Source organism: Hoplias malabaricus, chromosome 8 (genome assembly GCF_029633855.1).
Source record: "Hoplias malabaricus isolate fHopMal1 chromosome 8, fHopMal1.hap1, whole genome shotgun sequence".
Classification (NCBI taxonomy): domain Eukaryota; kingdom Metazoa; phylum Chordata; class Actinopteri; order Characiformes; family Erythrinidae; genus Hoplias; species Hoplias malabaricus.
This window is the reverse complement of record NC_089807.1, coordinates 13,584,955-13,609,863: the sequence shown is the minus strand read 5'-3', so window position 1 is coordinate 13,609,863 and position 24,909 is coordinate 13,584,955. Positions and strand designations below refer to the sequence as shown.

The 24,909-nt window shown below is 37.2% G+C and overlaps 2 protein-coding genes across 3 annotated transcripts; one reads left to right on the top strand and one right to left on the bottom strand.

Moving 5' to 3' along the window:
• The first annotated feature begins 7,195 nt into the window (after positions 1 to 7,195).
• Positions 7,196 to 16,599, top strand: LOC136706077 (DNA damage-inducible transcript 4 protein-like). 2 transcript variants are annotated; one of them, XR_010804109.1, is made up of 3 exons: positions 7,196 to 7,308; positions 7,542 to 7,655; positions 15,876 to 15,984. XR_010804109.1 is itself a non-coding variant. In XM_066679997.1 (2 exons), exons 1-2 carry the CDS (start codon positions 15,523 to 15,525, stop codon positions 16,313 to 16,315), a joined length of 570 nt encoding a protein of 189 aa, XP_066536094.1. In that variant the 5' UTR covers positions 15,474 to 15,522; the 3' UTR covers positions 16,316 to 16,599. The 2 variants fall into 2 exon arrangements, 1 of the variants encoding a protein (XP_066536094.1); XM_066679997.1 differs by lacking the exons at positions 7,196 to 7,308; positions 7,542 to 7,655 and adding an exon at positions 15,474 to 15,652 and having other exon boundaries at positions 15,876 to 16,599.
• A 628-nt stretch (positions 16,600 to 17,227) lies between these two features.
• Positions 17,228 to 24,134, bottom strand: dnajb12a (DnaJ heat shock protein family (Hsp40) member B12a). The gene is made up of 9 exons (XM_066679721.1): positions 23,957 to 24,134; positions 22,523 to 22,700; positions 22,192 to 22,337; positions 21,904 to 22,077; positions 19,740 to 19,819; positions 19,391 to 19,500; positions 19,045 to 19,217; positions 17,961 to 18,098; positions 17,228 to 17,786 (listed from the first exon to the last, which is right to left on the bottom strand). Exons 1-8 carry the CDS (start codon positions 24,087 to 24,089, stop codon positions 17,974 to 17,976), a joined length of 1,119 nt encoding a protein of 372 aa, XP_066535818.1. The 5' UTR covers positions 24,090 to 24,134; the 3' UTR covers positions 17,228 to 17,786; positions 17,961 to 17,973.
• Between the last annotated feature and the right edge of the window lie 775 nt (positions 24,135 to 24,909).

The following is a 24,909-nucleotide window of genomic DNA, read 5'->3' as shown; positions in this document are numbered from 1 at the left end:
GGAAATAACTTCTTATCTTTCAGTGGAAGTGAATGTAAAAAGATTTTATTCAAAGTAATTTTGGAGCATTTCTATTGGTTCATTCATCAAGAAATTTTAACATGATGTGAAGGACAGCTGCTAAAAAAAACAGTTTCGTTGGAGATTCTACAACATTATGTTACCGTCAGTGATTTCAGTGACCTTATATCCTTTTGTCATTTATGCTTCACTTAGTTCATATGGCATGATTTTCGATGCAGTCAAATCAAGACTGTAGGCTGCCTGCTCCTTCATTTATCTCTCATGCACTGAGGGGGAAACATCAATGTTTGGAGGCTAGATTATATCACACGGCCCAGGAGGGGGGCAGTTTTTCCCTGCACTCAGCAGTTCCCACCACTGCAGCACAGTGCCACTTCTGCCACTGATATACTGCAGTGAAGGCCAAAAGAAGACTCAGCCCCCATCCTTTCACCCTCGTTCGGTTTCAGCAAACTGCTGACGCAACATGGAAATTAATACATTCTCATGTTTATTGCTCCTCAGCTTTGAAATTGTGACCTGATGTTATTTTTTCAGTTTGTTCTTGATACAACTTAGGACTGAATACTTTTGGTAAATATCTCCATATATTGCAGGGACAGCAACAGTCATATAAATTTGTCAATTTCTGTTTATAAATGACCAAAATAATCTGTTTAAAAAAGAATAATTATCATTTATCTATTTACGTATCTATCATTTACGTATCATTACCTATAGCCAATGTTGGGGAGTAACTAGTCTCAAATTAACACACTCTCTAGCGGGGTCTGGTACTTTTCGTCATGTAAGAGGAAAAGAACTTTGACTGACACGCAAAAGGACCAATCACAAGTCTGCTATTTTGGGGTGCTGTCTATAAAGAGGCAGAGAGGCAATCAGAATGCAACTGACAGAATCCTGGCTGCCTGTGCTCTGGGTGTATGGGTGTTTAGAGACAGTGTCACTGGTGGTAGTTCACTGGTTTGTTTTTCCATATTTCATGTTCACACAGGTTGCTGATAATAATCTGAACCCTGAGTGGCAGGAATGACACCAGTTTAGAACAGACCTATGGAGAAATGTTCTTTCATGTCAAACATATTGAGATTAAGAATCAACATTTCATGGGGTATTTTATTAATGGTGCCATCTGTAAAAGTCTTCTCCCGTACACCTGCTGAAACCATGCACCCTCATAATAACAAACTTCCTTCTCCCAGTTTAATGTTTGTATGTGCAGTCACTGTGATGGTCTTGGCCAGGACCAAACATGCTGGAGCCCATAGGATCTAAACCACATTACTTCATGCTTTCATTATACATCAGGCTTCTTTTCATGTTCTTTGCAAACTGCAAACCTCTGTCTGGTAGTTTTGTACCTATTGGTTGGAATGGTTTTCTTCTTGGGTGTAATGCTGAAGTGGACTTTATTATATTATATTAGTGTATTTTTCAACTTTGTTAAAGGAATACTAGAGAAGGTAAGGTATTTTTGCTCCTGGGCTGTTTCATTTGCAGAGTGCACTTCACTTTTACAGCACTCTCCTGAAAGAAAAAGGTTACATAGTGCAGTTTGTGCAGTCTTGAATATGGCATAGAAATGACAGAGGTTCTGCTCTCTTGATTACATGTTAGCGAAGCATCCCAACGATTTTGAAGCTGTAAATTTAAAGTTAAAAAAAACATGGTGTGTTCCATTAGTTATTACAGTATGGCTTGAAAACAGTTGCTAAACAGAAGTGTGTCATTTCTTGGCCTCTCTAATTTAGTTCATAGCAATTTAAATTTAAATTAATGTCATTATTTTAACATGATGTGATTTTAAATCATATGATATTTTAGTAATATTGAACAGGGTGAACTCACTTTCACACTTTGTTTAAATTATGGGTTTTTTTTTTATTTCTACCAGCCGTTTTAAACTGACCGCCATAGGTAACATACGCTGATTCCCACTGTAGGGATGTTGAAAAAGCTGTCATCAATGTACCTCAATATTCAAACACAATAACAAGACACAAAAGACCTTAAAATTGATAATGTAACAAAGCGTGAATAAACCTACAGATTTCTCACTGGCTTGGATTCTGAGCTTGGCTAATGGCTGGATTATCTAAAGGTCAACTACATCTTCCTTCAAAGCACAGAGGACAGTCCTCAAAGAGCCTCAGTAATTCTTCAGTTAAATGCTACACAATGTGGAACATGTTCTTGCTTCTGGCAAAAACTCATATAAGATTGTTCAAGTTGATAATTATGTTTTATACTATAACAGTACCACAATACTATAACAGTAAGACATAATTTTCCTCGCCATAACATTTGCAATTAAACTGTTAGCTACATCATCCATGTCTCTTATATATTTCCATTATCCTTAAGTGTAAGACTGTACACTATGCTGTTGGGTAAAGTGTGGGAACCGGAAAAAAATAAAAAATAAAAAATAAAAAAAGTTTGCATCTCAGCAAGATTTCTCTAGCATCACAGTTTCCCATGCACCTCTGGGGACTGGCAACTTCTGCTTCTTTCAGCCATAAATCAAAGCTTAACGTGAACAGAGCTTTAGCCAAACACCAGGAGTACACGCACACAGAGGCACAGAGCATGATACCTGACACTATTCCTCTCGTCTGCATCATGTACAAGGAACAGAATTTTGCTCTAAAGCTGAACACTTACTATACATCAATGATACTGTATGGCCTTTGGCTGATGTGGCCAAAAGCCAAATGTCATTCCTATATTGTCCGATTGCATTAATACAGGCACAAAAGGTAGTGTCGCTGTCAGGGTCCTGGGGTTGTGAGTTCCAGTCGTGCTCTGGGTGATTCTCTGTGAGGTGTTCAGTGTGTTCTCCCTGTGTCCACGTGGGTTTCCTCCAGGTGCTCCGGTTTCCTCCCACAGTCCAAAAACACACAATGGCAGGTGGATTTGAGCCTCAAAAGTGTCCATAGGTGTGAGTGAATGTGTGAGTGTTTGTCACCCTGCAAAGGACTGGCGCCCTCTTTAGGGTGTGATCCTGCCTTGTGCCCAATGATTCCAGGAATGCTCTGGACCTACCGTGACCCTGAACTGGATAAGCGGTTACTGACAATGAATGAAAGAAAGAATGAATGAATGAATGAATGAATGAATGAATGTATGTATTAATATACTTATACAAGTAAAAGTAAATAATCTATAGCTAATTTTGCTGTGTTTTATATTTTTTGTCAGAATAAAGCTAAGTGGATCTGTAATCTTGCAATCACATTATAGTGAAAACAGGCAGCAGTGAATAAAGGTTTCGGGACTTTGAAAAGTAGTGGCACAGACCAAATAGGAGGCTTGGTCTTCTAAAACATGGTGTTTCTATGGTTACTGACTACTCAAAGCAGCCCTGGGACTCTCCTGTGGCACCTCCCCTCTCTGTGATGTCCATTTAATTCAGCACAGCTCACTGTTTCACAGAACTCTGGCTATCAACCCTGAGCCCCCATGCACATGCACAGAGGGAAGCCTTCTATTCTTCTCAGTGCAAGCTCAAACACTGTAGTATGGCAACAAAACGTCCCATTTCTTCAAAAGAGAGGAAATTTTTGCACTGCACAGTCAGAGCTGCTCTAAATGCAGGTCGGGGTTTCACTGCCTTAGACAGGACCCTTCTCAGTAGTAAAATGTCCATCTTATACTTTTGTTCTAAAAGTTCCATTGTGCTTCCAATGTGGATCAAAAGTACAAAAAGACACTTAGAAAGGGCACTCCTTTTATAAATATGAGTCAGTTCTATTACAACTTGAACATCCTCAATGAAACAGATAGAAACCATTCAAATAACCTTAATTTTCTCTGGTGTTTTAAAGAATTGATCTGGAATTTATCACAGTCCAGATGAAAAATTCCACTTTACAAACTTATTGTCTGTAAAGTCATTTCTATCCAGCACTATGATGAAGAAGAGTAAAACACACTTGGATACTTGTGCAACATAATATTTTGTTGTTTTAAGCATTTAAAAGTTATATTATTTACGTTTTGATGTAACATAGAAATTTCATTACTCTAAAAAGCTATACAGTTATATTAATGGAATATTAATGGAAATGATTTGAAGTGGTTTCATTAAAATTAAAATTACTAATTTATATCTATACTTTTATAGTTATATTTTTTATATTTATATACTACTAAGTTATATCTATACTTTTTACAATTTTCTCTGAACACAAAACTCAAAAAAGCAAAAAACAAACAAAATAAAAACTGAAAAAAAAAAGCTAAATTCCATAAATCACTGGCAAAATAAAATAAAAAACTGTATTTTAAACTCTTAAAATACTGTAGGTATTTGTATCAAAAGATGATACAAACACATACACTACAGAATCAACAGATCTAGGTAGGAATTTGCAACAGTACAAACTGAATTGAGTGATGAATTATATATTTGCTTTGTGCTGACATAAACATAAATATTCATGTTGAAACTTTTGTGGGTTACTTGTAATTATTTTCAATAAAGATAACTCTAGCAGTTGAGACCCAACAGGTAGTGTCACTGTTACACAGCTCTGCAGTCCTGAGGTTTTGGGTTCAAACTCAGTTCACTAATGGCTGGGGTTTCCCTGTGTCTGTGTGGGTTTCCTCTGGCTGCTCCAGTTTCCTTCCACAGTGCAAAAACTTGCTGGTAGGTACACTCTCAGAAAAAAGTAGGGATACATTATTGTCACTAAATGTACAAACAGTCTAAATGTTACTTTAGAGGTACAACAGTAGCTTTAAAGTCCAGTTGTGTTCCCTAAATGTAGATTATATTCTCTTCTCCAAAAAGAGAGGTGAATATTTGTAATATTTCATTAGAGAACTGTATAAAATAAAATCAGCAATAAAATCTGGCATATGAAAGCAACACCATTTTAAAATCTATAAATGTAACAGAATAACAGATATGTAAGGGTACCACAACAATGACAGTTTTTCTGAGAGTTTTAATGTGTGGAAATTCGTTCTTAGGTATGAATGTAAGAGTGTGTGATGCCCTGTGATGGACTGGTACCCTGCACTGGGTCTTTTCCTGTCTTGCACCCAATTATTCTGGGTGGAACCTGACCATGAACAAGATAAAGCAATAACAGATACAGATAACAGATAGCCCTTTTTTATATAGATCTTGTTCCTGTAACTTATCTACTCTCAGTTTGAACAATGATGAATTTGAACAATCTCAGCTTGGTGACATTGATGATATTGAGCATATGCTGAATGAACCTAAAAGAGATTAAATGGAAAAACAGTCATATTTTTGTTACCAAAAAAGTATTGTACATGAAGTACAACTCGTTGACGCCTCCTAGTGTACGATTTTGTTATAGAAAATGTGAGCATGTTTAAGTCTATATTTCGTGGAATTAATAAATTACAGAATATTAAACACAGACTTTGCTTTTTAAGGTTGTAGATGTTGAGTAATGTCATGTGGTTGACTTTAAAACTGAAAAAGAACATTCAACTTTCATTAAAACCATTTCAATATTGCTTTAATTCTTGTCATAGCCTAGTATTTATTTTTCAGTTTATTTCTTTAAAGGTAGGGTACTACATAATATGTGGATGAAAATCAACAATATATTCCAGATTTTGCTGTCTCATGATGCTTTCATGGCACTGATCTTCTTTGTTGATATGTTCATACAAGGGGATGCATGTGTATAGTAACCAAAACATGAAAGTCTCTGAAGGAGCAGACCAGGAATGTGAGAAATAGCTGACATGTAAATGATGATTCTATAAAATTTGCAAACAATATTTGTGATTCAATTGTTGAAATAGTCAACAGTGGTTTGAAGTTAAATGGCTTCAGTTGTCTTCATCATTAATGCAGTGTTTCCTTAAGGTATTTTATCTTATTGTAAATAAACATCTCTACAAATATGTCCTCAATCAGTATATTTTAAAAATATTTCATGAAGTGGTTTTCTGTATGTATCAATGGAATTTAGAGAATTTAAGGGGAAAAAATCCAGCCCAATTTCACAAAAAATTCAGAGTCATTGTTTCAACATTTCAATTTAAACTTGTTTGGTCAGAAAGAGGGCAGCAGGTAGTTTTGCTGTCACACAGCTCCATGGTCCTGGGTCTGTATGGAGTCAAAAGGGGTCAAAAAGATTTTGAGTTTGTAAAACAATTCTCACAAATGTAACGGACTTTGTAACTGCGTTTGAACAACTACATACACGTAAAACTAAAATCCACAAATGTATTGGAATGCACAAATTTAAAACAACAACAACAATAACTTAAAATCACAAATGCGTAAAAAAAAAAAAGACTTGCATTTGTAAATCAAATGCCATGAATGTGTGAATCAGTACCTTCTCAAATGGCTTAAAATGTGCAAGAGCAGACCTTTTTAAGGTTCCAAGTGTGACAGAGGGAGTTTTTGCATGAGATGGAAAAAATCCACACATTCGCCTTCTCTGCTGCGTGTGTGAATCTCTTTTTGCAGTTGCGGATTTAAGACCCTGTTTTGACGGCCAATTGACGGACCAATAGGAAAGTTTTAGCTGGACCAATCAGATCGCGAGGTTTGTTTAACCAATCAGAACCTTGATTTGTTGCTGTCAGCCATAGCGCTTTTCCACAAAATGAACTCTGGTTCTTGAACCGGTTCTGTTCCCGATTCTTGGAACCTTGGTTCTTTCCAGTGAACCGCCGCGTTTCTACGGACAGAAACGTAACCAAGAGCCGAGGCTCTGACCAACGTGAATGGCATCGCGCCTAACTGCACCAGAGACACATAACAACAGGACGTGTTCCTGTTTTTTCCTATTATTTATTTATATGAAACGTTGTAAATGACCCTGTGAAGCTCCACTGGGCGATAACGCTTTGAAGCTCTGAGCTCTTTCTTACGTTTCTTCGCTGTTCACGAGGTCAGCAGGACACTTCTGAACTCGGTCCCAGCGTCCCCTGCTCATGACGTATTGCTGAGTCCCCTCTAAACGTCTAGAAACGCGGCGGTTTACTGGAAAGAACCAAGGTTCCAAGAATCAGGAACAGAACCGGTTCAAGAACCGGAGTTATTTAGTTGGAAAAGCAGCAACAAATCAGTGTTCTGATTGGTTAAACAAACCTTGCGATATGATTGGTCCATCAATTGGCCGTCAAAACCGGGTCTTAAATCCGCAACTGCAAAAAAAGATTCACACACGCAGCAGAGAAGGCGAATGTGGGGTTTTTCCATCTCATTCAAAAACTCCCACTGTCACATTTGGAACCTTAAAAAGGTCTGCTCTTGCACATTTTAAGCCGTTTGAGAAGGTACTGATTCACACATTCATGGCATTTGACTTACAAATGCAAATCTTTTTTTTTTTTTTACGCATTTGTGATTTTAAGTTATTGTTGTTGTTTTAAATTTGTGCATTCCAATACATTTGTGGATTTTAGTTTTACGTGTATGTAGTTGCTCAAACACAGTTACAAAGTCCATTACATTTGTCAGTATTGTTTTACAAACTCAAAATCTTTTTGACCCTATTTTGACTCCATAGGTCTGGGGTTGTGGGTTCAAGCCCCATGCCAGGTGACTGTCTATAGGGAGTTTGGTGTGTTTTCCCTGTGTCAGCGTGGGTTTCTTCTGAGTGCTCCGCAGTCAAAAACACACGGTAGGTGGCAACTCAAAAGTGTCCCTAGGTGTAAATGTGTGAGTGTGTGTCACCCTGAGAAGGACTAGGACCCCCCCCCCTCCCCAGGGTTCCTGCCTTGTGCACAGTGATTCCAGGTAGGCTCCAGACTCTGAACTGGATAAGCGGTTACAGACAATGAAAGAATTAATAGTCAGAAAGACCTGTTGGTCCTCAGTCATTTATTTTTAGGATGGATTCATTGCCGCTATTCATATGTACTGGCAAATTTTTCACTGTTCACATTGTTGTAATCAGCACCGGGGATAAAGGGAAAAAATATTTTGAAAATAAAAATTTTCATTGTAGGAGTTCAGTGTAAAATCTGTAAATATTTAAAGCTTTAGCTAAAATATATAACTATTCATTTCCATTTCCATGTCTTTTTATTAGTTATTATTTGATTGCACTTTGTATTTATGAGAAATATATAAATAACTTTACATTATAAATCAAATTGGGAACGGGCAACTTCCTGATTCATCTGTAAAAATGACTTAATCAATTAGCCTAAAGATCTCACCTTAGAATTTTTGTCCTCAGAGAGAGTTAGAACATGTGTATGTGCAGAGTATTACGCTGAAAAATGCTAATTTATTAGGCTACTTCACACTTCTCCACCCACAGAGGGCTCATATTTTCAATGCCAATTTTAAGATGAAAGCTGAAATGGTATTGCTCATAAATTTATTTTGGCCATTGAACACACTGCCAGCACAAATCACATTGCCAAATCCTGTTTCATATTCATCCAGGTTTGTAGGTCAGCAGTGGACGGTCTATGGTCTAGAAATCTGTGAAAAAGCCTGCTAGTTTTTTGGTGGTTTTCCAGAGTACCACATTAGCTAGGTAATGTAGGGTAAATCTCTCTGAAATTGTAGTTAACTAAATAATCGGCTCTGTAAGTAGTAATTCATTTAAATAATTATACCTGAGTCAAATGTGGAACAATCCCTTCACAAAAACTCTAGAAAGGATTATCTTTTGAAAAGTAAATTTGAAGTCATTTAAGGTGCTTTTTCAGTGCATGGCTTCGGCACGGCTCAACACGCTTTTCCGCATCCACAGCGCCAGAGCTAAATGTTGCCTGTGACATTGTGAAACCTTGTCTCTAACAGCAATCGCTGGCTTTGAAAACCACTATGGTTACGTTAGATGTGGTTTACTCATTGTGTGTTCACGTGTTGTTTTGGGGTTTTTCTTTTGGACTGTTTTTTGTTGTTGCACGTCCGGTTCATGCTGGAGTCTTTTGTTGGCCACCAATCCAAGGAGCCAATCTAGGTACCAAATTTGCCTAATGAAAACACAAAAGAGCAGAGCCAAGCCAAAATGGTCCATGTAGGGTCCTTGCAGTTTAAAAGTGCCATCACCTGTTTCTAACTGAATAAACATACCAAAACCTTTCCTATATTACATGTAGCTAGCTATAGTTGAAATATCTCTTGGAGTAGCTATTAGCAATATGCCAGAGGGGAAGTGTTATAGAAAACCAACTGTTTTCAGAGCATGCACACATTGATCTGGGGATCTGGAGCCTACCAACCCACAAACTGTTAAACAAGACCACCCTGTCATTATATAGTTACCTAATCAGTGAACAAAGGATAAACAAGTAGTTATGATTGTGTGTTGGTCTTACATAGGATGGAGACACTTTCGAGTCATACTGCCTCCCCCTCTATGCATCTTTAATCAGAGTGCTGGACCAACATGCAAAGGCATGGTTAAACTGTGTTAAAGCAGACATGATCAGAGCAGAGACATTAGAAAACAGAATAAAAACATAATAAGGAGTAATGAGAAAACAGGTAGAACAAATTAAAATAAGTGTGGAGGAGGAGAAGAGCTTGTGTGTGCCTTCATGCAGCTGTTTTGCACTGTGTGTGACCTCTGTGAAAGCTCATTCTCATTTAAAGGAACAGGGGCTGAAACGGGGCATTACTTTGACCAAAGCATGCAACAGACATTTCACTAAGACCTAGGGGGACTGTGGTAACTTGTGGAAAAGGAGTATAAGGCAGTGAAAATGTTAAATGTCATTTCCTCCTCTTATCACATCTTAACTTTTTATATTCTGTGTACATTGACCCATTGCTGCAGTACTGAGCCCAGAGTAGCAGTGATAGAGGCTATATTTCTGCAATTACATGTCAGTGGAACATATCAATAGTTTTGAAACTGTAAAGTAAAAATACAAGCTAACGTTAGTTTAAAAGATTCTGAGAATTCAGGGAAACCTTTACATGCAAGGAACAAGGTCCAAAACCTGTGTTGTCTGGCTGTGATTTTCAGGCCCTCAGGAGACTGAACAGTCTCGATTCAGTACTGAAAATCATTGCATGGGCTCAGAAACACATCAGTGACTGTTTGTGAACACAGTTTATTGCTGCATCACTAATGCAAGTTAAAAATGCACTTTGTTAATTGTACTCTTCTTGATGAAGTCTTGGTCTAAAATTTAAAAGAATCGCCAAAAATCCAACCAATCCCACAGCAATTCAGATTATGTGACATAATCTGACAAATTCTAATGAATTACACAAATTGTAATGAAATAAACACAAAAATGATACAGTAACTGCAAAACTTACCAGGGACATTTTGTAAAATGCAATTAAAACTAGAATCTGTGATATATTTACTTCTCTTTTACATTTATTTAACAAATACATTCATGAAGAAAAGTGTTCCCAAGTTTTTATTGAACAACTCGATTGTGATTTGTAAACACACACACACACACACACACACACACACACATTTAGTATTTGACACTGCAGAAGAGTTGGGATGGGCAAAATCATAGTAAAATGTCTATAAAGTGTTTGTGTATTACACTATGAAAAGGTGAATTTGAAAGTATAAAAAGAGGGCGTTTAAGGCCCCAGATGGCACTGCATACAAAACTGTCATGCTACAGTGATAAAGCCAGGGCTTGGGAGTATTTCAGAAATTGCTGTATGGTTGTCACTTAACAGAATCCGCCACTGCAAAATGAAACTCTATTATGCAAAGAGAAAGCCATAAATCAATTTCATGTAGAACCACAAACAGTTCTCTGAGCCAAAGCTCATCTCAGATGATCCAAAAGATCATGAGTTGTTTTCAGAGGGGGCCATGTTTAAGCTTGTTCTTGTGAAAAATGAATGCTGTGCTTTTCTGTGCTAATGACAAAAGGGACCTTTCAGACTTTAGTCACCGATGGGTTCAAAAGCCAACATCTTTTATGGTATGGGAGGTGTATCAGCGACCACGGCATGGGTGACTTGCACATGTGAGAGGTTTCCATTGATATGGAGACAAACACTGGGTTTTAGAGAGACATATGCTGCTGTCAATACAATGGCTTTTCCTAAATATATGGCAAGAAAATGCAAGTCCTCATTCTGTACATGCTACAACAAAATGGATTTATAGACACAGATTGTGTGTGTTTGACTCATCTGCCTGGAGTCCAGATCTGTCTACTATGGCACACTCAAGAGAAAAATCAGGCAATGGCAACCACATACTGTTAGGCAGCTGAAGCTAAAGTTCAAGAGAATTAAAATAAATATGAAACATTTTTGATTTATTGCATTTTACAAAATGTCCCCACATTTCTGGAAATGAAGTTTGTAAATGTTAATGTCTAAAATGTAGAGTCAGAAATATATTAATTACTAAGGTAAGTTTTTAAGCTATGAAAAACATATCTCTTACAAATTAGCAAAAAGTGTACTTAAATACAGGTACTTGAGGAAATATAGTTAAATAGTGAACACTTCTGGGGCAGCATGGTGGTGCAGCAGGTAGTGTCACAGTCACACAGCTCCAGGGACCTGGAGGTTGTGGGTTCGATTCCCGCTCCAGGGACTGTCTGTGAGGAGTTGGTGTGTTCTCCCCATGTCTGCGTGGGTTTCCTCCAGGTGCCCTCAGGTAGGTGGGTTGGTGACTCCAAAGGGTCCGTAGGTGTGAGTGGATGTGTGTGTGTGTGTGTGTGTGTGTGTGTGTGTGTGTGTGTGTCTGTGTTGCCCTGTGAAGGACTGGTGCCACCTCCAGGGTGTATTCCTGCCTTGCGCCCAATAATTCCATGTAGGCTCTGGACCCACCGCGATCCTGAACTGGATAAGAAGTTACAGATAATGGATGAATGAATGAATGAATGAATGAACACTTCTGAGTGTCCAGCAACTGTGGATTTGTAGAGTGGCAAACACATGGATCTGGTCCAGAAGGTGCCCTAAGCACTGTAGTTCTCCACAGAGACTGCACTCTAGAGAAAAGTGCTGATATAGGAGACAAGAAGCCTTGAGGGAACTGTTTGACAGCATATGTTTTGGACAAAATCTTGCAATACACAGGCTAGAAAAGTACAGTACCAGGGGAAGCTATTACTCATTGTTATTGTAGATTAGCTAATCGTCTTATATACAGTGGCTCAATACAGATTACAAGCATAATGCAGCTCAAAGATAAGTCAATGAATAAATAAATAAACGTACAAATATCCTTCCACTCTGACTTGTCTAAGCCTGCATCAAAGGAATTTAGAGTAAGAGGCTGTTGCTGAGTCTGCAAAGCTTTTTTTTAATCACAAATGAAGTTGGATAAGCTCTTGGATATTCTATACTCAGTAATGGATGAGATACTGCCACATTATCAGTGAACTGGAAAGAATTTAGGAAACATCAAATAATGTTATAAAAAAACATTGTTTTCTGACATTGTGTGACATTGTTTTCTCCTTAAAGAGTAAATGATGGGCTAAACTATTTTGAAATTAATCGTTCTTATAGCTCTGCTCCCTTTTTAGAATCCTGGAATTTATAAATTGAAATTCATAATGTACATTATGCAGTTGCACTGTCAAACCCATCCATGTTTCACCATTTTGCCAGTGTTTTGTCCATTTAAATTGAGCAACTTCTGCATTGTCTGGACGTGAGGTAGTGTTTTTTTTTTTTTGTTTTTTTTTTGGCAATCATTGATACATAACCTGTGTCCAACTTATTTAGCTTACATAAAGATAGTTCTTTTGGAATTACCTTAGTGCTATGGGCAGTAATTTGATTGAGAAATATTAAAAGGACTCTTTTAGAAATAAACTTTAAATTAAATCATTGTAATATTTCTTAAGGAAGTTTAAATTACTAAAAAAAGTCCTCTTATTGTCCATTCTCTCAGCTCCACTTACCACACAGGTGCACTTGTAGACACACAATCCATATGTTGCTCGGTATCCTTTTTCACGCCCTTTTCACCTTGTTCTTTAATAGTCAGGCCATCCAATGGACCACTGTATTAGCAAGTATGATTCGGGTGGTGGGTCATTGTCAGCGCTGCAGAGACACTGACGTGGTGGTTGTGTGTTAGTGTGTGTTTCACTAGTATGAGTGCATTAAACAGAGCAGTGATGCTGGAGTTTTTAAACACTATGCGCCATCACTTCCCACTCTATTAGACACACCATTGTGGTTTCACCTTAGAATTGTAAATTCAGTGACAGTTGCTCATCTGTCGTCCTCTGCCCCTCATTATTGGTCATGGGACACTGCTTAGAGGATGCTGTTGGCTGCATATTTGATATGAATACAGATGGAATCTGCAGTTGTAGAACTATAGTGTCCTAATGTAGCCATGGATTAATCTGAATATATAATTTTATTGCAAAATAAGTACATCCCTCATTAATGTGATTATTTATATAAATATTTGCTTGTTTTACAGAAGGTCGTTTTCTTATTTTTTAATATTTATTAGTTTGTTCATTTATATCAACTGTTACGTTTGGTGTGTTTTCAAATGCTGCTTTTCCCATCCAGCTCTTTATTTCAAAACACCCCATTTCAGAACGAGCTTTGCTCTAAACGACCCAAGGATTGGTTGATACTCGAATCGGAATACAGAGGAGAATCGTATTCCGGTTTTAAGGAAAACTAATAGCCAATTAATAGACTTACTGGAGAATAATGCTGGATGTAGGCCTACTCTTGCGTCTGAACTGGAATCATGCGCTTCTGAGGACACGGGTAAACGTTTCCTGACGTAGGTCGCACTGATAATCCAATCCCAATAGTGCGATGGACCCTTTCTGATCTTGTGGACATTGCCTTGGAGAGCAGCAGTGGATAGAAAGCTAAAGAAACGTGTTTGTGTGTGAATCTCTAAAGCCCAGCCGAATGGGACACAAACCGCGGTCTAAACCAGTGAGAAACAAAACAAAAACAAATCACCGGCTCTCAATATACAGTCGTGCTGTTTGTAAGCCATCATCGCGTCTTTTGTCGAGTGTGAACCCCTCCAGTCGTTAGATGTGCAAATGTTTGCTTGTTCGGATTCGCTGGCCTGGACTGATGATTTTAACACGTCAAACGTCACACAAATGTCTTTATTAAATTATCGGAATCTAAGACTAAAGGCCAGGCGTATCTTGTAGGTCTGAAAAGAATATCGACAAATTAAAAACACTCAGTATATTTGAGGGAGCGTAAATTGGTTTACATATATTAATTCAATGATTTATTGAATAGACTACAGTATTTTAAAGTCGTGTTCCTGTGTGTATTTGTTGTCGTGGTTTTGCTGCTTTTTCTATAACCATTGGTAGTTGGAATTTTTCATATTGAATTCAAGCATGTGTACGTTCAGACTGTGAGAACTGAATGTTCACCATTTGCAGGAAGGACGTGTTGTTTTTAGCGTTACCACAGGCTGCGTGTGTTTTGGTGATGGGGGCTGGGTGGGGATTAAAGGTCCAGAGACCATTCACACTCTCTCTGTCTCTCACACACACACACACACACACTTCCCAAGGCCCTACAACTTTTGCATGCCTGCGCACTACAATGTCTCTGTGTTAGAAGTGTGAGGAGGTTCCCATAATCATGCTGTTTTTTTTTTATTTTATTTTATTATTTTTTTTTAGTAGCCTAATACACAGCTGGTATTTTTACTGGTTATATTTACAGGCTATATTTAGTATTTTACTCAAAACATGTTTTCACTTATTTCCGGTTTCATTGTTTTATTACCACGGGTCTTATCCTTGATATGGACAAATAAAGTTTATTTGGTAAAGTTGCTAAAAGTGACGAGTTTCCTTCCAAAAACGTATGGTATAATATTTGTAAGTTTTATTACCCTTAAAATTCTGCAAATCTGTGCAAATATTACTGCACAATTTTCATATTTTTTGCCTGTTAAAATCAATAAAACAATTAATTTTTTAACGTGCCATCTTTTTATAAAGAAAATTATCACCGTTTACCTTTTTTAAAAAAGGACTATAACCCAAGCTTTCAAAAGCAGGAGTCATTATGCTTGATTAATATGTAAGGAAAGGAATCAGTAGAGTTTTGAGACGTGAATGAATACAGTCAGCATGTGATAAATCCCCAACTCATTCAGGTAAGTCTTCAGCACATTCTGATTAACGCAATGGAAATAACATAATCTCACCACTGCACCACACCAGCAAAACAAATGTGTGTTATTTTCGGGAAGGGTCCTCATTTTTTTTCTCCAATGTAATGTTAATAACATTAAGGTCATTATGTTGGAACTACGCAAAATCCTGCGTGTTCTCCACGTGAAACGGGCGTGAGATTTATGGTACAATAAACATTCAGAATAGTTAACCCCCACTGAAGTTTGGAGTTTCAGTTAAAACTATTCAATGGCCCCGAACAGTCTCCCGGCGGGATGGAACGTTGGAAACGTGCGCTGAAATCTGATTGGCTCAGAAGTGTGAGGGGGCAGGACACCCCGCTAAAGTATAAATGAGTTTGACCTGCTGGAAACCCATTCCGCCTCCAGGACTGGACGGTGAGATTCAGGTCCACTTTGGCACAGTACAGGTTCGTTTACCATGAGCTGCTCGACACCAGAATCTGCCGTTTTAAAGCGTCCCTCATGGGGGAAAATGGTCCAGAAACTAATGGATTTTAACCACGCTGATGACACCAAACCGAGTGTGAGCTCTGAGAAGAGAGACTCAGGTATGTTTGAATCTGTGTTTAATGTGTCTTTTGAAAAGGGGTGTTCCATATGAATATAAATGAGCTTTTTAAAAGTTATTGTAATAAAGTGGTATTGATCATAACTTTGAAGTTTCAAGTCTTAACTGAGTTTTCTAAAATGAGTTTTAGAAGTTACTTTTGAAACTAACCTCACCAAATAATTAAGATGCAGAATAAAACATCACCTCCTCCTCTCTTTCAGGATATTTCTCAGAGATTCTGACCGAAGACCCCTTTGAGGAGGCGCTATGTGCTGAAATTGTAGATAATCTCTCTGAAATTCTTGCTGAGGCCAGTGCCAGAGCTGTGGGATGGTCCAGGCTCATTGTTCCTGATCAACTGGTTGAGCACATTGGACAAGAGCTCCTCCACCTGGCAGCTGAAGAACCCTGCGGTCTGAAAGGAGCACTTATTGACTTGTGTGTTGAGAATGGCAAGAACTTCCAAAGCATCGGACAGTTATCTGTAGACCCATACACTGTGCCTACGTTTCATCTCACATTTTTGTTGCGTCCAGATCTTGGAGGATTGTGGCCTAAGGTCACACGGAGGCTTAGTAATTCTTTAAGATTGAGCACAGGCTTCACAGCAGTCAAAAAGAAGCTTTATAGCTCCAGTGAAGCGTATATAGAAGAATTATGACCCAAAGCTGCTGATTGTAGAGGACACCAGAAGATACAAACTGTCTCCTGGGGACTTCTTTGCAAATTCCTTAATTTCTTATTTAAGAAAATGACTCATTATTTTCATGTATGGGTTTTACCATACACCTTTTTGATATGCAACTAAGCTTACTCAGGGAAAACAATGCTATGCATAAAAGACTAGAGGCAGCTACTTTATATATATATATATATATATATGAATACCAAAGTAACTTACTTATGTTTGAACACTTACACAAAATGTTTACATGTTCCCATTTGTTTGATGAAGTTTACAAATGTAATTTGCCAAGAAATAAAATATATTTTTCCATGAATGTAACTGATCCAAGTGCCATTAAAGGTTCTTTGAACTCGAGCATATCTAATTTGACTTTTAATTTCAGTGTATTAAAACCTTAATGATGCAAAACTGAAATACCAGGCATCTAGTACTGTATATACAGATGATTTTAAATTGTGTTAAATATTGTCCTCTGAATATATCCACTATAATTATACACAGGATAAGATGTAAAATGTCATATGCCAATCCATTAGAGCTTCACAAAGGGCCGACCACACTCTCTTCCTACCTGCAGCCACAAAACTTCTGTTGTTTAAATCCTACACCTAAACCCTAAGGTTGCTGTTTATAATTTAATCAGTAACCAGTTACACTTAACAACTATGGTTGCTCAATTAGCCCATCACATGAGTACCCAAACCACCCACTGCATCATTAGCCCTGTTCAGGGGTCATCATCACCCCTATGTTAAATAGAAAGCACAACTTTAAAGCCCAAATATTTACTGGCCTATTTACTTTATATAAAATATTATAACTTATCAACAATAAACAAAAACCTTAATAATGATGCGAGTCAAATCTAAGTTGATTTAATTTTTAATAAATACAGATCAAAATCTCTTCATTAATCTCAAATGCATATTAAAAAAAAAAATCCAACGAGCAAATCTACAGTGGATAATTCATTAAATAAGGAATGGCAACAACTTCATTTAAGATCACCAAGTTCTTGCAGTCAAAATACAGGCCCAAAGAAATACTAAAAATCTTTAGTGGCTCAGATACCCAAAATATAGGGTTCTAATAATTGCTCGGAGTGGATTCGGGGTGCACAGGCTTACTGAAAAGAAGCATTAAGCTAGCAGCATAGCTTACCATTCATACAGCTTTTAATATATGGTTTAAATCCAAAATGTATCACCAATTATTTTCAAATGAGCAAGTTTTTAAGATGTGTTTTTCAAATCTCAGGTGATTACACCACTAATGTGCAACTTTGCCAACACCATGAGGCAGAGGAAAGAAGCAAGCCCACAGTCACATGGATAGAGATTAATTTTGCTTTCCTTCCCACTGAAATTCCCACTAGATTTTCAGTGAAAACCTAACAAGAATATTTCTGTACTTGGTCACCTTTAAAAACAGACATTCACAGGACCTAAATGTATAGAAACAAGACAAAATGTCAGATAAAACAATCAAAATAGAAATAATTGTTTAAAATATCTTTAGATGTATTAAGTTAATGTTTTCTTAAATACATAATTTAGAAAAAAAAATAATAATTTGTTAATCTGGTTCTAGATTTAAAGTAAATGTCCTAATAACTTACTTTTTTTTTCTCTTCAGTGTCCATGTAAAAGTACTTGAATGTCTGAAAGCTTTGAACAACTGGGTGTACCCATTTTCTGCGCCCTTTGGTACAGGTCTGAGTCTCCAAAATAACGTGCGCGGTACAACAACCCTTCCTCTGCAAGGAAAAAACAAGTTTAGATTGCCAAGAAAATCTAAAATAAACTGCATAATTATTTGAATATACTTGCTTCTCTGCAATTTTAGTTAGCTAAAGACACTAGGAAAAACAGTGCTACAACATTCATACACCTCAGGACGTTACAATTTGAAATTTACAAAGTATGATAACAATATAAGAATATCACAGTATTAATTGCCCATTAAATGTAGTGATCAATTTTGGAAGCAAATTTTTTTTTTTTCTAAGAAATCTAAAAATTACTCTTATACATTAACTAGAATTACATAAACACATTAAGTAAACTTAAAAACATTAAAATCTTTTGTAAAATTTCCTACAATATGAATGCTCAGAAGATTAACGTGAAAAAAATCTTACTTTCCATAAACATAGCTTAGTTGATGTGGCAGCAGATTTTACTAATTAGTGTTTACAGCAGTTGTGGATTACTGAGCTGAAATTTTTTTAAATGGATATACGTAGGTTGCACTAGTATGATTACGAAGTCCAGCCTACACTCTGTTGAGTCACAGTACACAAAAATGCAGGGTAATTGGTCAATCACTGGTGTAAGTAACTTAAATGGTTAAAAAAATGGTTAAGCCTTTTATACATGAAAATACATTTCATTTGTTATTTTGAAAACCACAATGACATAACGTCAGTGACGTGTAGACACTGATTAACCACGAAACCGTGACACTGTAACAACTCTAACCTCAGTATCACTATGCAGATGTCCACTTGGGGGGTACACTGCACAGCACTGGTTAAGAGAGGAGAGTAAGAGCTTTCATCGATTCCAAATATACAGCCATTTACCTTTTGTTTTCCCTCAAGATCATATGGCACAGTGGACACAAACTACTACACAGAATATGCACCAAGACTGCAAAATACATAAATATTTTAAAAAGTATGTACGAATTTATTGACTTACTCTGTTGTTTCTCTTTCCAGCAATTGTTTCTAAGATTTGAAATGTAGTCCTCCTCCACACTCTGTTCAATATTCTTTAGATTTTTTCCACTATATTCCTCTGAAAAGTGGTCACCCACATAATAAGGCACCTTCAGAGTAGCAGTTTGTCGCCTGTTTGTGTGGCCTGAAGATCTGTAATGCATCACAATAAAAGTCACTAACAAATTTTTGATATTTGTTAAAGAATTGTATCATTGTTAATCCATCCAAAATTAAATAACAATCCTAACTAAGGACAAATAACTTAAATAAATAAATAAATAAGTAAATAAGTTAATACAACAAGCAAATTGGGGCAAACTTACGGCCTGTGGCTAAGACTGTATGGAGGGCTAGACACCATCATTTGGCTGAGGGCTGAAACTATGATGAGGATGAGGATGGGCATCAGCTGAACGAACAAAGCTAGGCTTCCCTAGTTCATAAACAAGAAAACACAGGCAAATGTAATAAACTGATTAGAAAATCAAACACTGTAAAACATGCAATCTGTTCATAAATTCCTGAAATGTAATAGACTTAACACAGATGCCAGAAAAAAGAAGAACCAAAACATGTTATTAATAAAATGCCTCGTATCAATATTAATGGTTTGGAAATATAAATCAGACATTTGATAGCATGCTTTAAAATTTAAAAAAGGTTTCCAGTTACATCTCTCTGCTGTTCTCTGCGTTCATGCCTGTGGTTATGCCCAAATCCCATCCTGCCATTACTGTAGACATGGACATTACCTAGAATTACAAAGAAATTATGCAAATAAAGCTATTACTTTCAAAATACTAAAGATTTGCTTAAATGTACAAACACATTAACAGTGTAAAACCTTATTGGTTTACACCATTGGTTCTCAATCCTGGTCCTGTTGAGCCACTGCCTGCATGTTACAGCATGTTACAGTTTCAGTCCATCACACCCACATCAACAGCAGAAGGGCTCAATAATCAGCATCCGTTGCATCAGGCGTGTTGGGAGCAGAAGAATCTTTAAAATATTCAGGGCAGAGACCCACCAGGACCAGAAGCGAGAATCACTGATTAATACTGAACTTATGGTATTTGAACTTAAAGTTTGCTCTTTGGACAATGAGAGCTTTTAAAGACATCTCATTGTAAATCCATAGGTGTTAATATGGAGTTGATCATATGGTTGCAACTTTAAAAACCTTCCACTCTTTTGGGGACAGATATTGGACGGTCTCTATTTAGAACAACATTTGTGAGGTTAAACACTAATGAAATCTTCATTTTAGATGTTCTTCCACACAATTTTATTATTACATTATTATTATTATTAATACAGCTCACAAAAAATATATATATAAAATAAAACGAGTTCATAGAGGCCATTAAGCAGCACTGAGACACAAGGTTAAAACTGGTCTCAAGATTGACATTCATTGTAAATAGTAGAACTATTAGCAGACCAGTAGCTAGAAATAGACCACCAAGACAACACAGAAGTAGAGTCTGCAAGTCACTAGACACAGTCAGTGGATAATAAGAATGTGTTCCCCTGGCCATCACCAGGAGCAGTGCCAGAAAACTGTCCCTCTGCAAAACACTGTCACAAAGACACACTCCTCGACCAAATTAACAGCAACTAGTGCTACAATACTATCCCTTTTCCATCAAACATTACAACTGGCAAAATGCAGTCAGACAGGTGATGTTCTCCTAGCATTCACCAAAACATCATACATCTGATTGCCAGATAGGGAAGTGTGTTTTATCAATACTACTGCTCTGGAGTTTATTCGCTATGTCCTTTACACCACCCCATTCGACACATGCATTGCACTTGGTGATGTAACTCATTCGGAAGGCCTGCGTTGTCCTGGGAAGTCCCCTAGACCTAGTGCTTGTGGTGGGAGAAAGGAGGATGTTAAGCAAGTTAACATCCATACTGGAGAGTGACTCTCGCCCCATCACAAGACTCTGACAACACTGGGCAGTTCCTTCAGTTCAGGCTGCTCCACCCCAAGTGTATGAAGAAACACTATCGCAGGTCGTTCCTTCCTGCTGCTGTTAGACTTTACAACTAGCACTACTCCCAGTAAACCACTCATCTGTCTACACTGACACTTTACTTACACTGAAATACACACATTTATTTAGATGATACATACAATGAGCAATACTTAATACAATAATGTGATATTCTACAATATAATGTGCAATATTTATCTACTAATGTGCAATATTTCAATGTAAAAGTCATGTTCATTAGTTGTAAACATTCTTCAGAGCTTTTGATATTTTGATTTTTTTAAATAATATTTTCTTTTATATTCCATTATTTATGTTTATATTAAGTTTTTCTGTGTTACCTCTTTTTATTACTGTACTGTCCCTTTGCTGCTGTAACACTGAATTGCCTCACTATAGGACTAATAAAGGATTATCTTAAGGCTTGCATGATGCTGCTTGGCGATGGAAACCCATGCCATTAAGCTCCTGACACAAAGTTTTTGTGCTAATGTTAATGGAAAAGGATGTTCATTAATCTGCATTTATTGAGTCAGTAGAGCATTGGCGACTTTTACACACTGTGTACCTCAGTTGCTGTGGTTCCTTAACACTTTCACGTTTCAATACCACTCACATTTCATTGTGGATTATCTACGAGGGAAGAAAATTCTTGAACTGACTTATTAGAGCCATGCCATCTTATTATAGCACCACAATCAATTGAGTCGATTAGAAAAGCAAATTTTTGTAAAGAAATGTCTAAATGATTAAATACATACATTTGTGGCAATGAGGCTGAATGAAACACCTGACTTCAATAACGAGGATGTGTGGCCTTTTCTACTTACTAGATGGAAATCCTCCTCCAAAAAACATGTTGAAGAGGTCCTCGGGAGAAATATCTGCTTCAAAGCCGCGATGAGAATGACTATTGCGTGATTGGTGGACTTTCTCTTCACCATAAAGATCATACTGCTTCCTTTTCTCAGTGTTGCTAAGAATTGCATATGCATTTCCTATAGCTACAACCAAAATATAAAGTAAAAGCAACATAATTAGCTTTAATATGTGAATAGCTGTGTGGAATTTCAAGACAATTAAAAGGTACATACATTTTAAACAAACTTAATTCATACCTTTAAATGCTTCTGTAGCACCAGGGGCATGATTTTTATCTGGATGAAATTTCAAAGCCAGTTTTCTGTAAGCTTTTTTCAGATCATCCTCTGAGGCATCTTTGCTTACTCCAAGTATCTCATAATAGTCTTTGCACTTTTTTATCCTACATGAAAGACATATTACAAGATAAAGCAAAAAAATCTATATAGTTAAACAATGAAGAATTTGCTGATTAAATGTCAAAAGAATTAGTTTAAAATAATATTGATAATCATGGTTAAATACTGAATACAAACATACTTGTAAAATCTGAACCAAAAACAACTAAACATTAAAATACAAATCCACCTTTTGACAGCATCTAACTGATCTGACGTGTATGACTTGGCTCCATCTGCAGCACTTTCCCCTGATGTCTGATCTCCGGTAATGTTAGTCCTGTGCCTTAATCCATCGCTGTCTTCCTCCCCACAGTTATGATCACTGCCATGTGCCACTCCATTCTGAGCTATAGATTCTAATAAACCTAAAAGAATAAATTCTGTGAGGCAAAAGGGTCTCAGCCACTAAGAATCTTCCATACACAAAATAAGTCTAGGTTAAAAGTGTTTATAAAATGAAGAACTATGTAAGCAGACAATCATGTTTCAAATTCAAACAATTTCTTATGATATTATAAACATTATTACCAGAATAGCAGCTTTACTTGATTGCCTGGCTATTAAGGAGGATCCCTACTCAATTTCTGAAACTATGCAAGATATTGTTGGTGGTTAGACTGACTGCAGTAGAGTTGCAAACAGCTCCCAGAACAATTATATAGCTTTCAGTTATTCATGTACACATTATTCTCATTACAAACAAATATAAGTTATATATGGTTTCAGTAAAGAAGCACTCAGCTGACCTGCATGTTACAAACTTATTTTAACCATTTTCTACACTACACTTTCTACTACTTATTTAATATCAAATGAAATGTTTGCTGTATTCTGCCAAATCATTACCATATCCTCAGATTAAATGATATAAAATGTTATATGTCTATGTATTTCCACCCAATTAGTGGCTAAGATTTATCTCTAACACTGCGTTCTTTCAGTACTCACAGATTTATTAATGTGCAATTATCCTGTCTCCTCCCTCCACCACCTGGCTGCACCACCCTAGCTTACAGAGAAAACCCTGTCCCACAGGATGATGGGCTTGGTTCTTTAGGTTTATGAGATAAGAAACCCGTTCTGAATTTGCCCATTGATGATTGTATTTAGAACACCGTTCTGTCAAAGCAGAACGGTAAACAAAAAACCCACACTGACATTTAACTTTTCACTGGAGGGGTTGTTTAAGCAGTGTAAATAAATATTTGTGACACGTGCCATTATAATTGGCAATTATACGGAATTATTGTACAGAATACGTTTGACAAATATGTAACTGTGTTTTGTTACCGACATGTAAAGCATTAAGTAAGAGTATGAGGACTATCTGAAGGTGTGCTTTAGTTTATAGTCTTTTACATGTGAATTGTCCTATTAAGGCTTTAGCTTCCTGATGCTAGTCTCACTGTTAACTACTCTCCAGTTTAGCTGGGATCCTGTCATAAAACACAAACACCGAGAACAGAGAATAACGAGAAAAATCCAAGATGAAGGACAAGGTCCGTGCGCACAGAGACAGACGTTAGCTGTGTGTTAAACGTTATCTGCCAGAGAAGGCTAGTCTAATGCTAGCTGCTATTCCGAGGCCTGCTGTGAGTTTAATAAGAACAGACTGCCGTACGCCTCGCTTTCTCGGTGGGGAAGAGCTTCTGCGCTTTGTACAGGAACCTGGCGGCTTTCTGCGGCTGGTTCTGTCTCAGAGCGGAGACAGCGATGTCGATACAACGATCAGCCTCGTCCTTGTTCGAGTCCATCTCCACAGCGAAGCTCCTCTCGCTCCGAGGCGCCGCCTAATGACGCGCCCCACTATAAAAACAACACTGGGAGCGAAAATACTGCGTCACGCTCTGAACCAAAGACGTTAGAGCCGACTCTGGTCCTGATTCTAAATTAAGAGTCAATTCTTATGAGTCGATTCCACACAACGACTGCCCAACCCAAGACATATACAAGATTTCCTTAGAAATTGTACTCTATTAATCGTTTTTGGCTTTAGAAAGAAAATGTGGAGGGCTACGTAAACTAATCAACCAAATCAGCTAACCAGGCCTGGTCTACATCCTTTTATATGGGATGAACTACACAGTGTTCCTTGTGAAACCCAGCTGGGTAGCTAAATGTTTTAGCACTTTCTGAGATGTTTAACTGATAGCGTGCATACACTAACATATAGGCTTTCATGGCTAGACTATAAAAATCAGTGGTGCAAGTGTTTCTCAGCTGACCCCAGAAGAGCCGATTGTTCAAAGGTGTGATATGGGTAAATGAATAATTAACAAAATAAGTGTAGATTGTGGAAAAATATACGTTACATATTATTGTGGCAAATCCATAGCAATCCTTATTCTAAATTTAATTCTAAATAACAAAACTCAGTACACCAGATTAGGCAGGCACAATTATTCTTGGCTGTTGAACAAATGTGTGTTTATCTGAGATGGCTCGCTCAGAAACTGAAAATCCAAGATTTTCTATCCTTTGAGCAAATAGGGGTGGCTCCTCCTGGCCCCTCCAAATATAATATACACCTTTATTTCCAAATCACATGATGACATTAAGACATTTAATGCAATT

Bases quoted from the DNA above. Each gene is read 5' to 3' on its own strand.
- LOC136706077 (XM_066679997.1), top strand. From the start codon at position 15,523: ATGAGCTGCTCGACACCAGAATCTGCCGTTTTAAAGCGTCCCTCATGG. The intron at 15,653-15,875 runs GTATGTTTGAAT...CCTCTCTTTCAG, and splicing joins CTCTGAGAAGAGAGACTCAG to GATATTTCTCAGAGATTCTG.
- dnajb12a (XM_066679721.1), bottom strand. From the start codon at position 24,089: ATGGACTCGAACAAGGACGAGGCTGATCGTTGTATCGACATCGCTGTC. The intron at 22,338-22,522 runs GTGGATTTGTAT...TCTTTCATGTAG, and splicing joins CAGTTAGATGCTGTCAAAAG to GATAAAAAAGTGCAAAGACT. The intron at 19,501-19,739 runs GTAACTGGAAAC...TTTATGAACTAG, and splicing joins GCAGAGAACAGCAGAGAGAT to GGAAGCCTAGCTTTGTTCGT.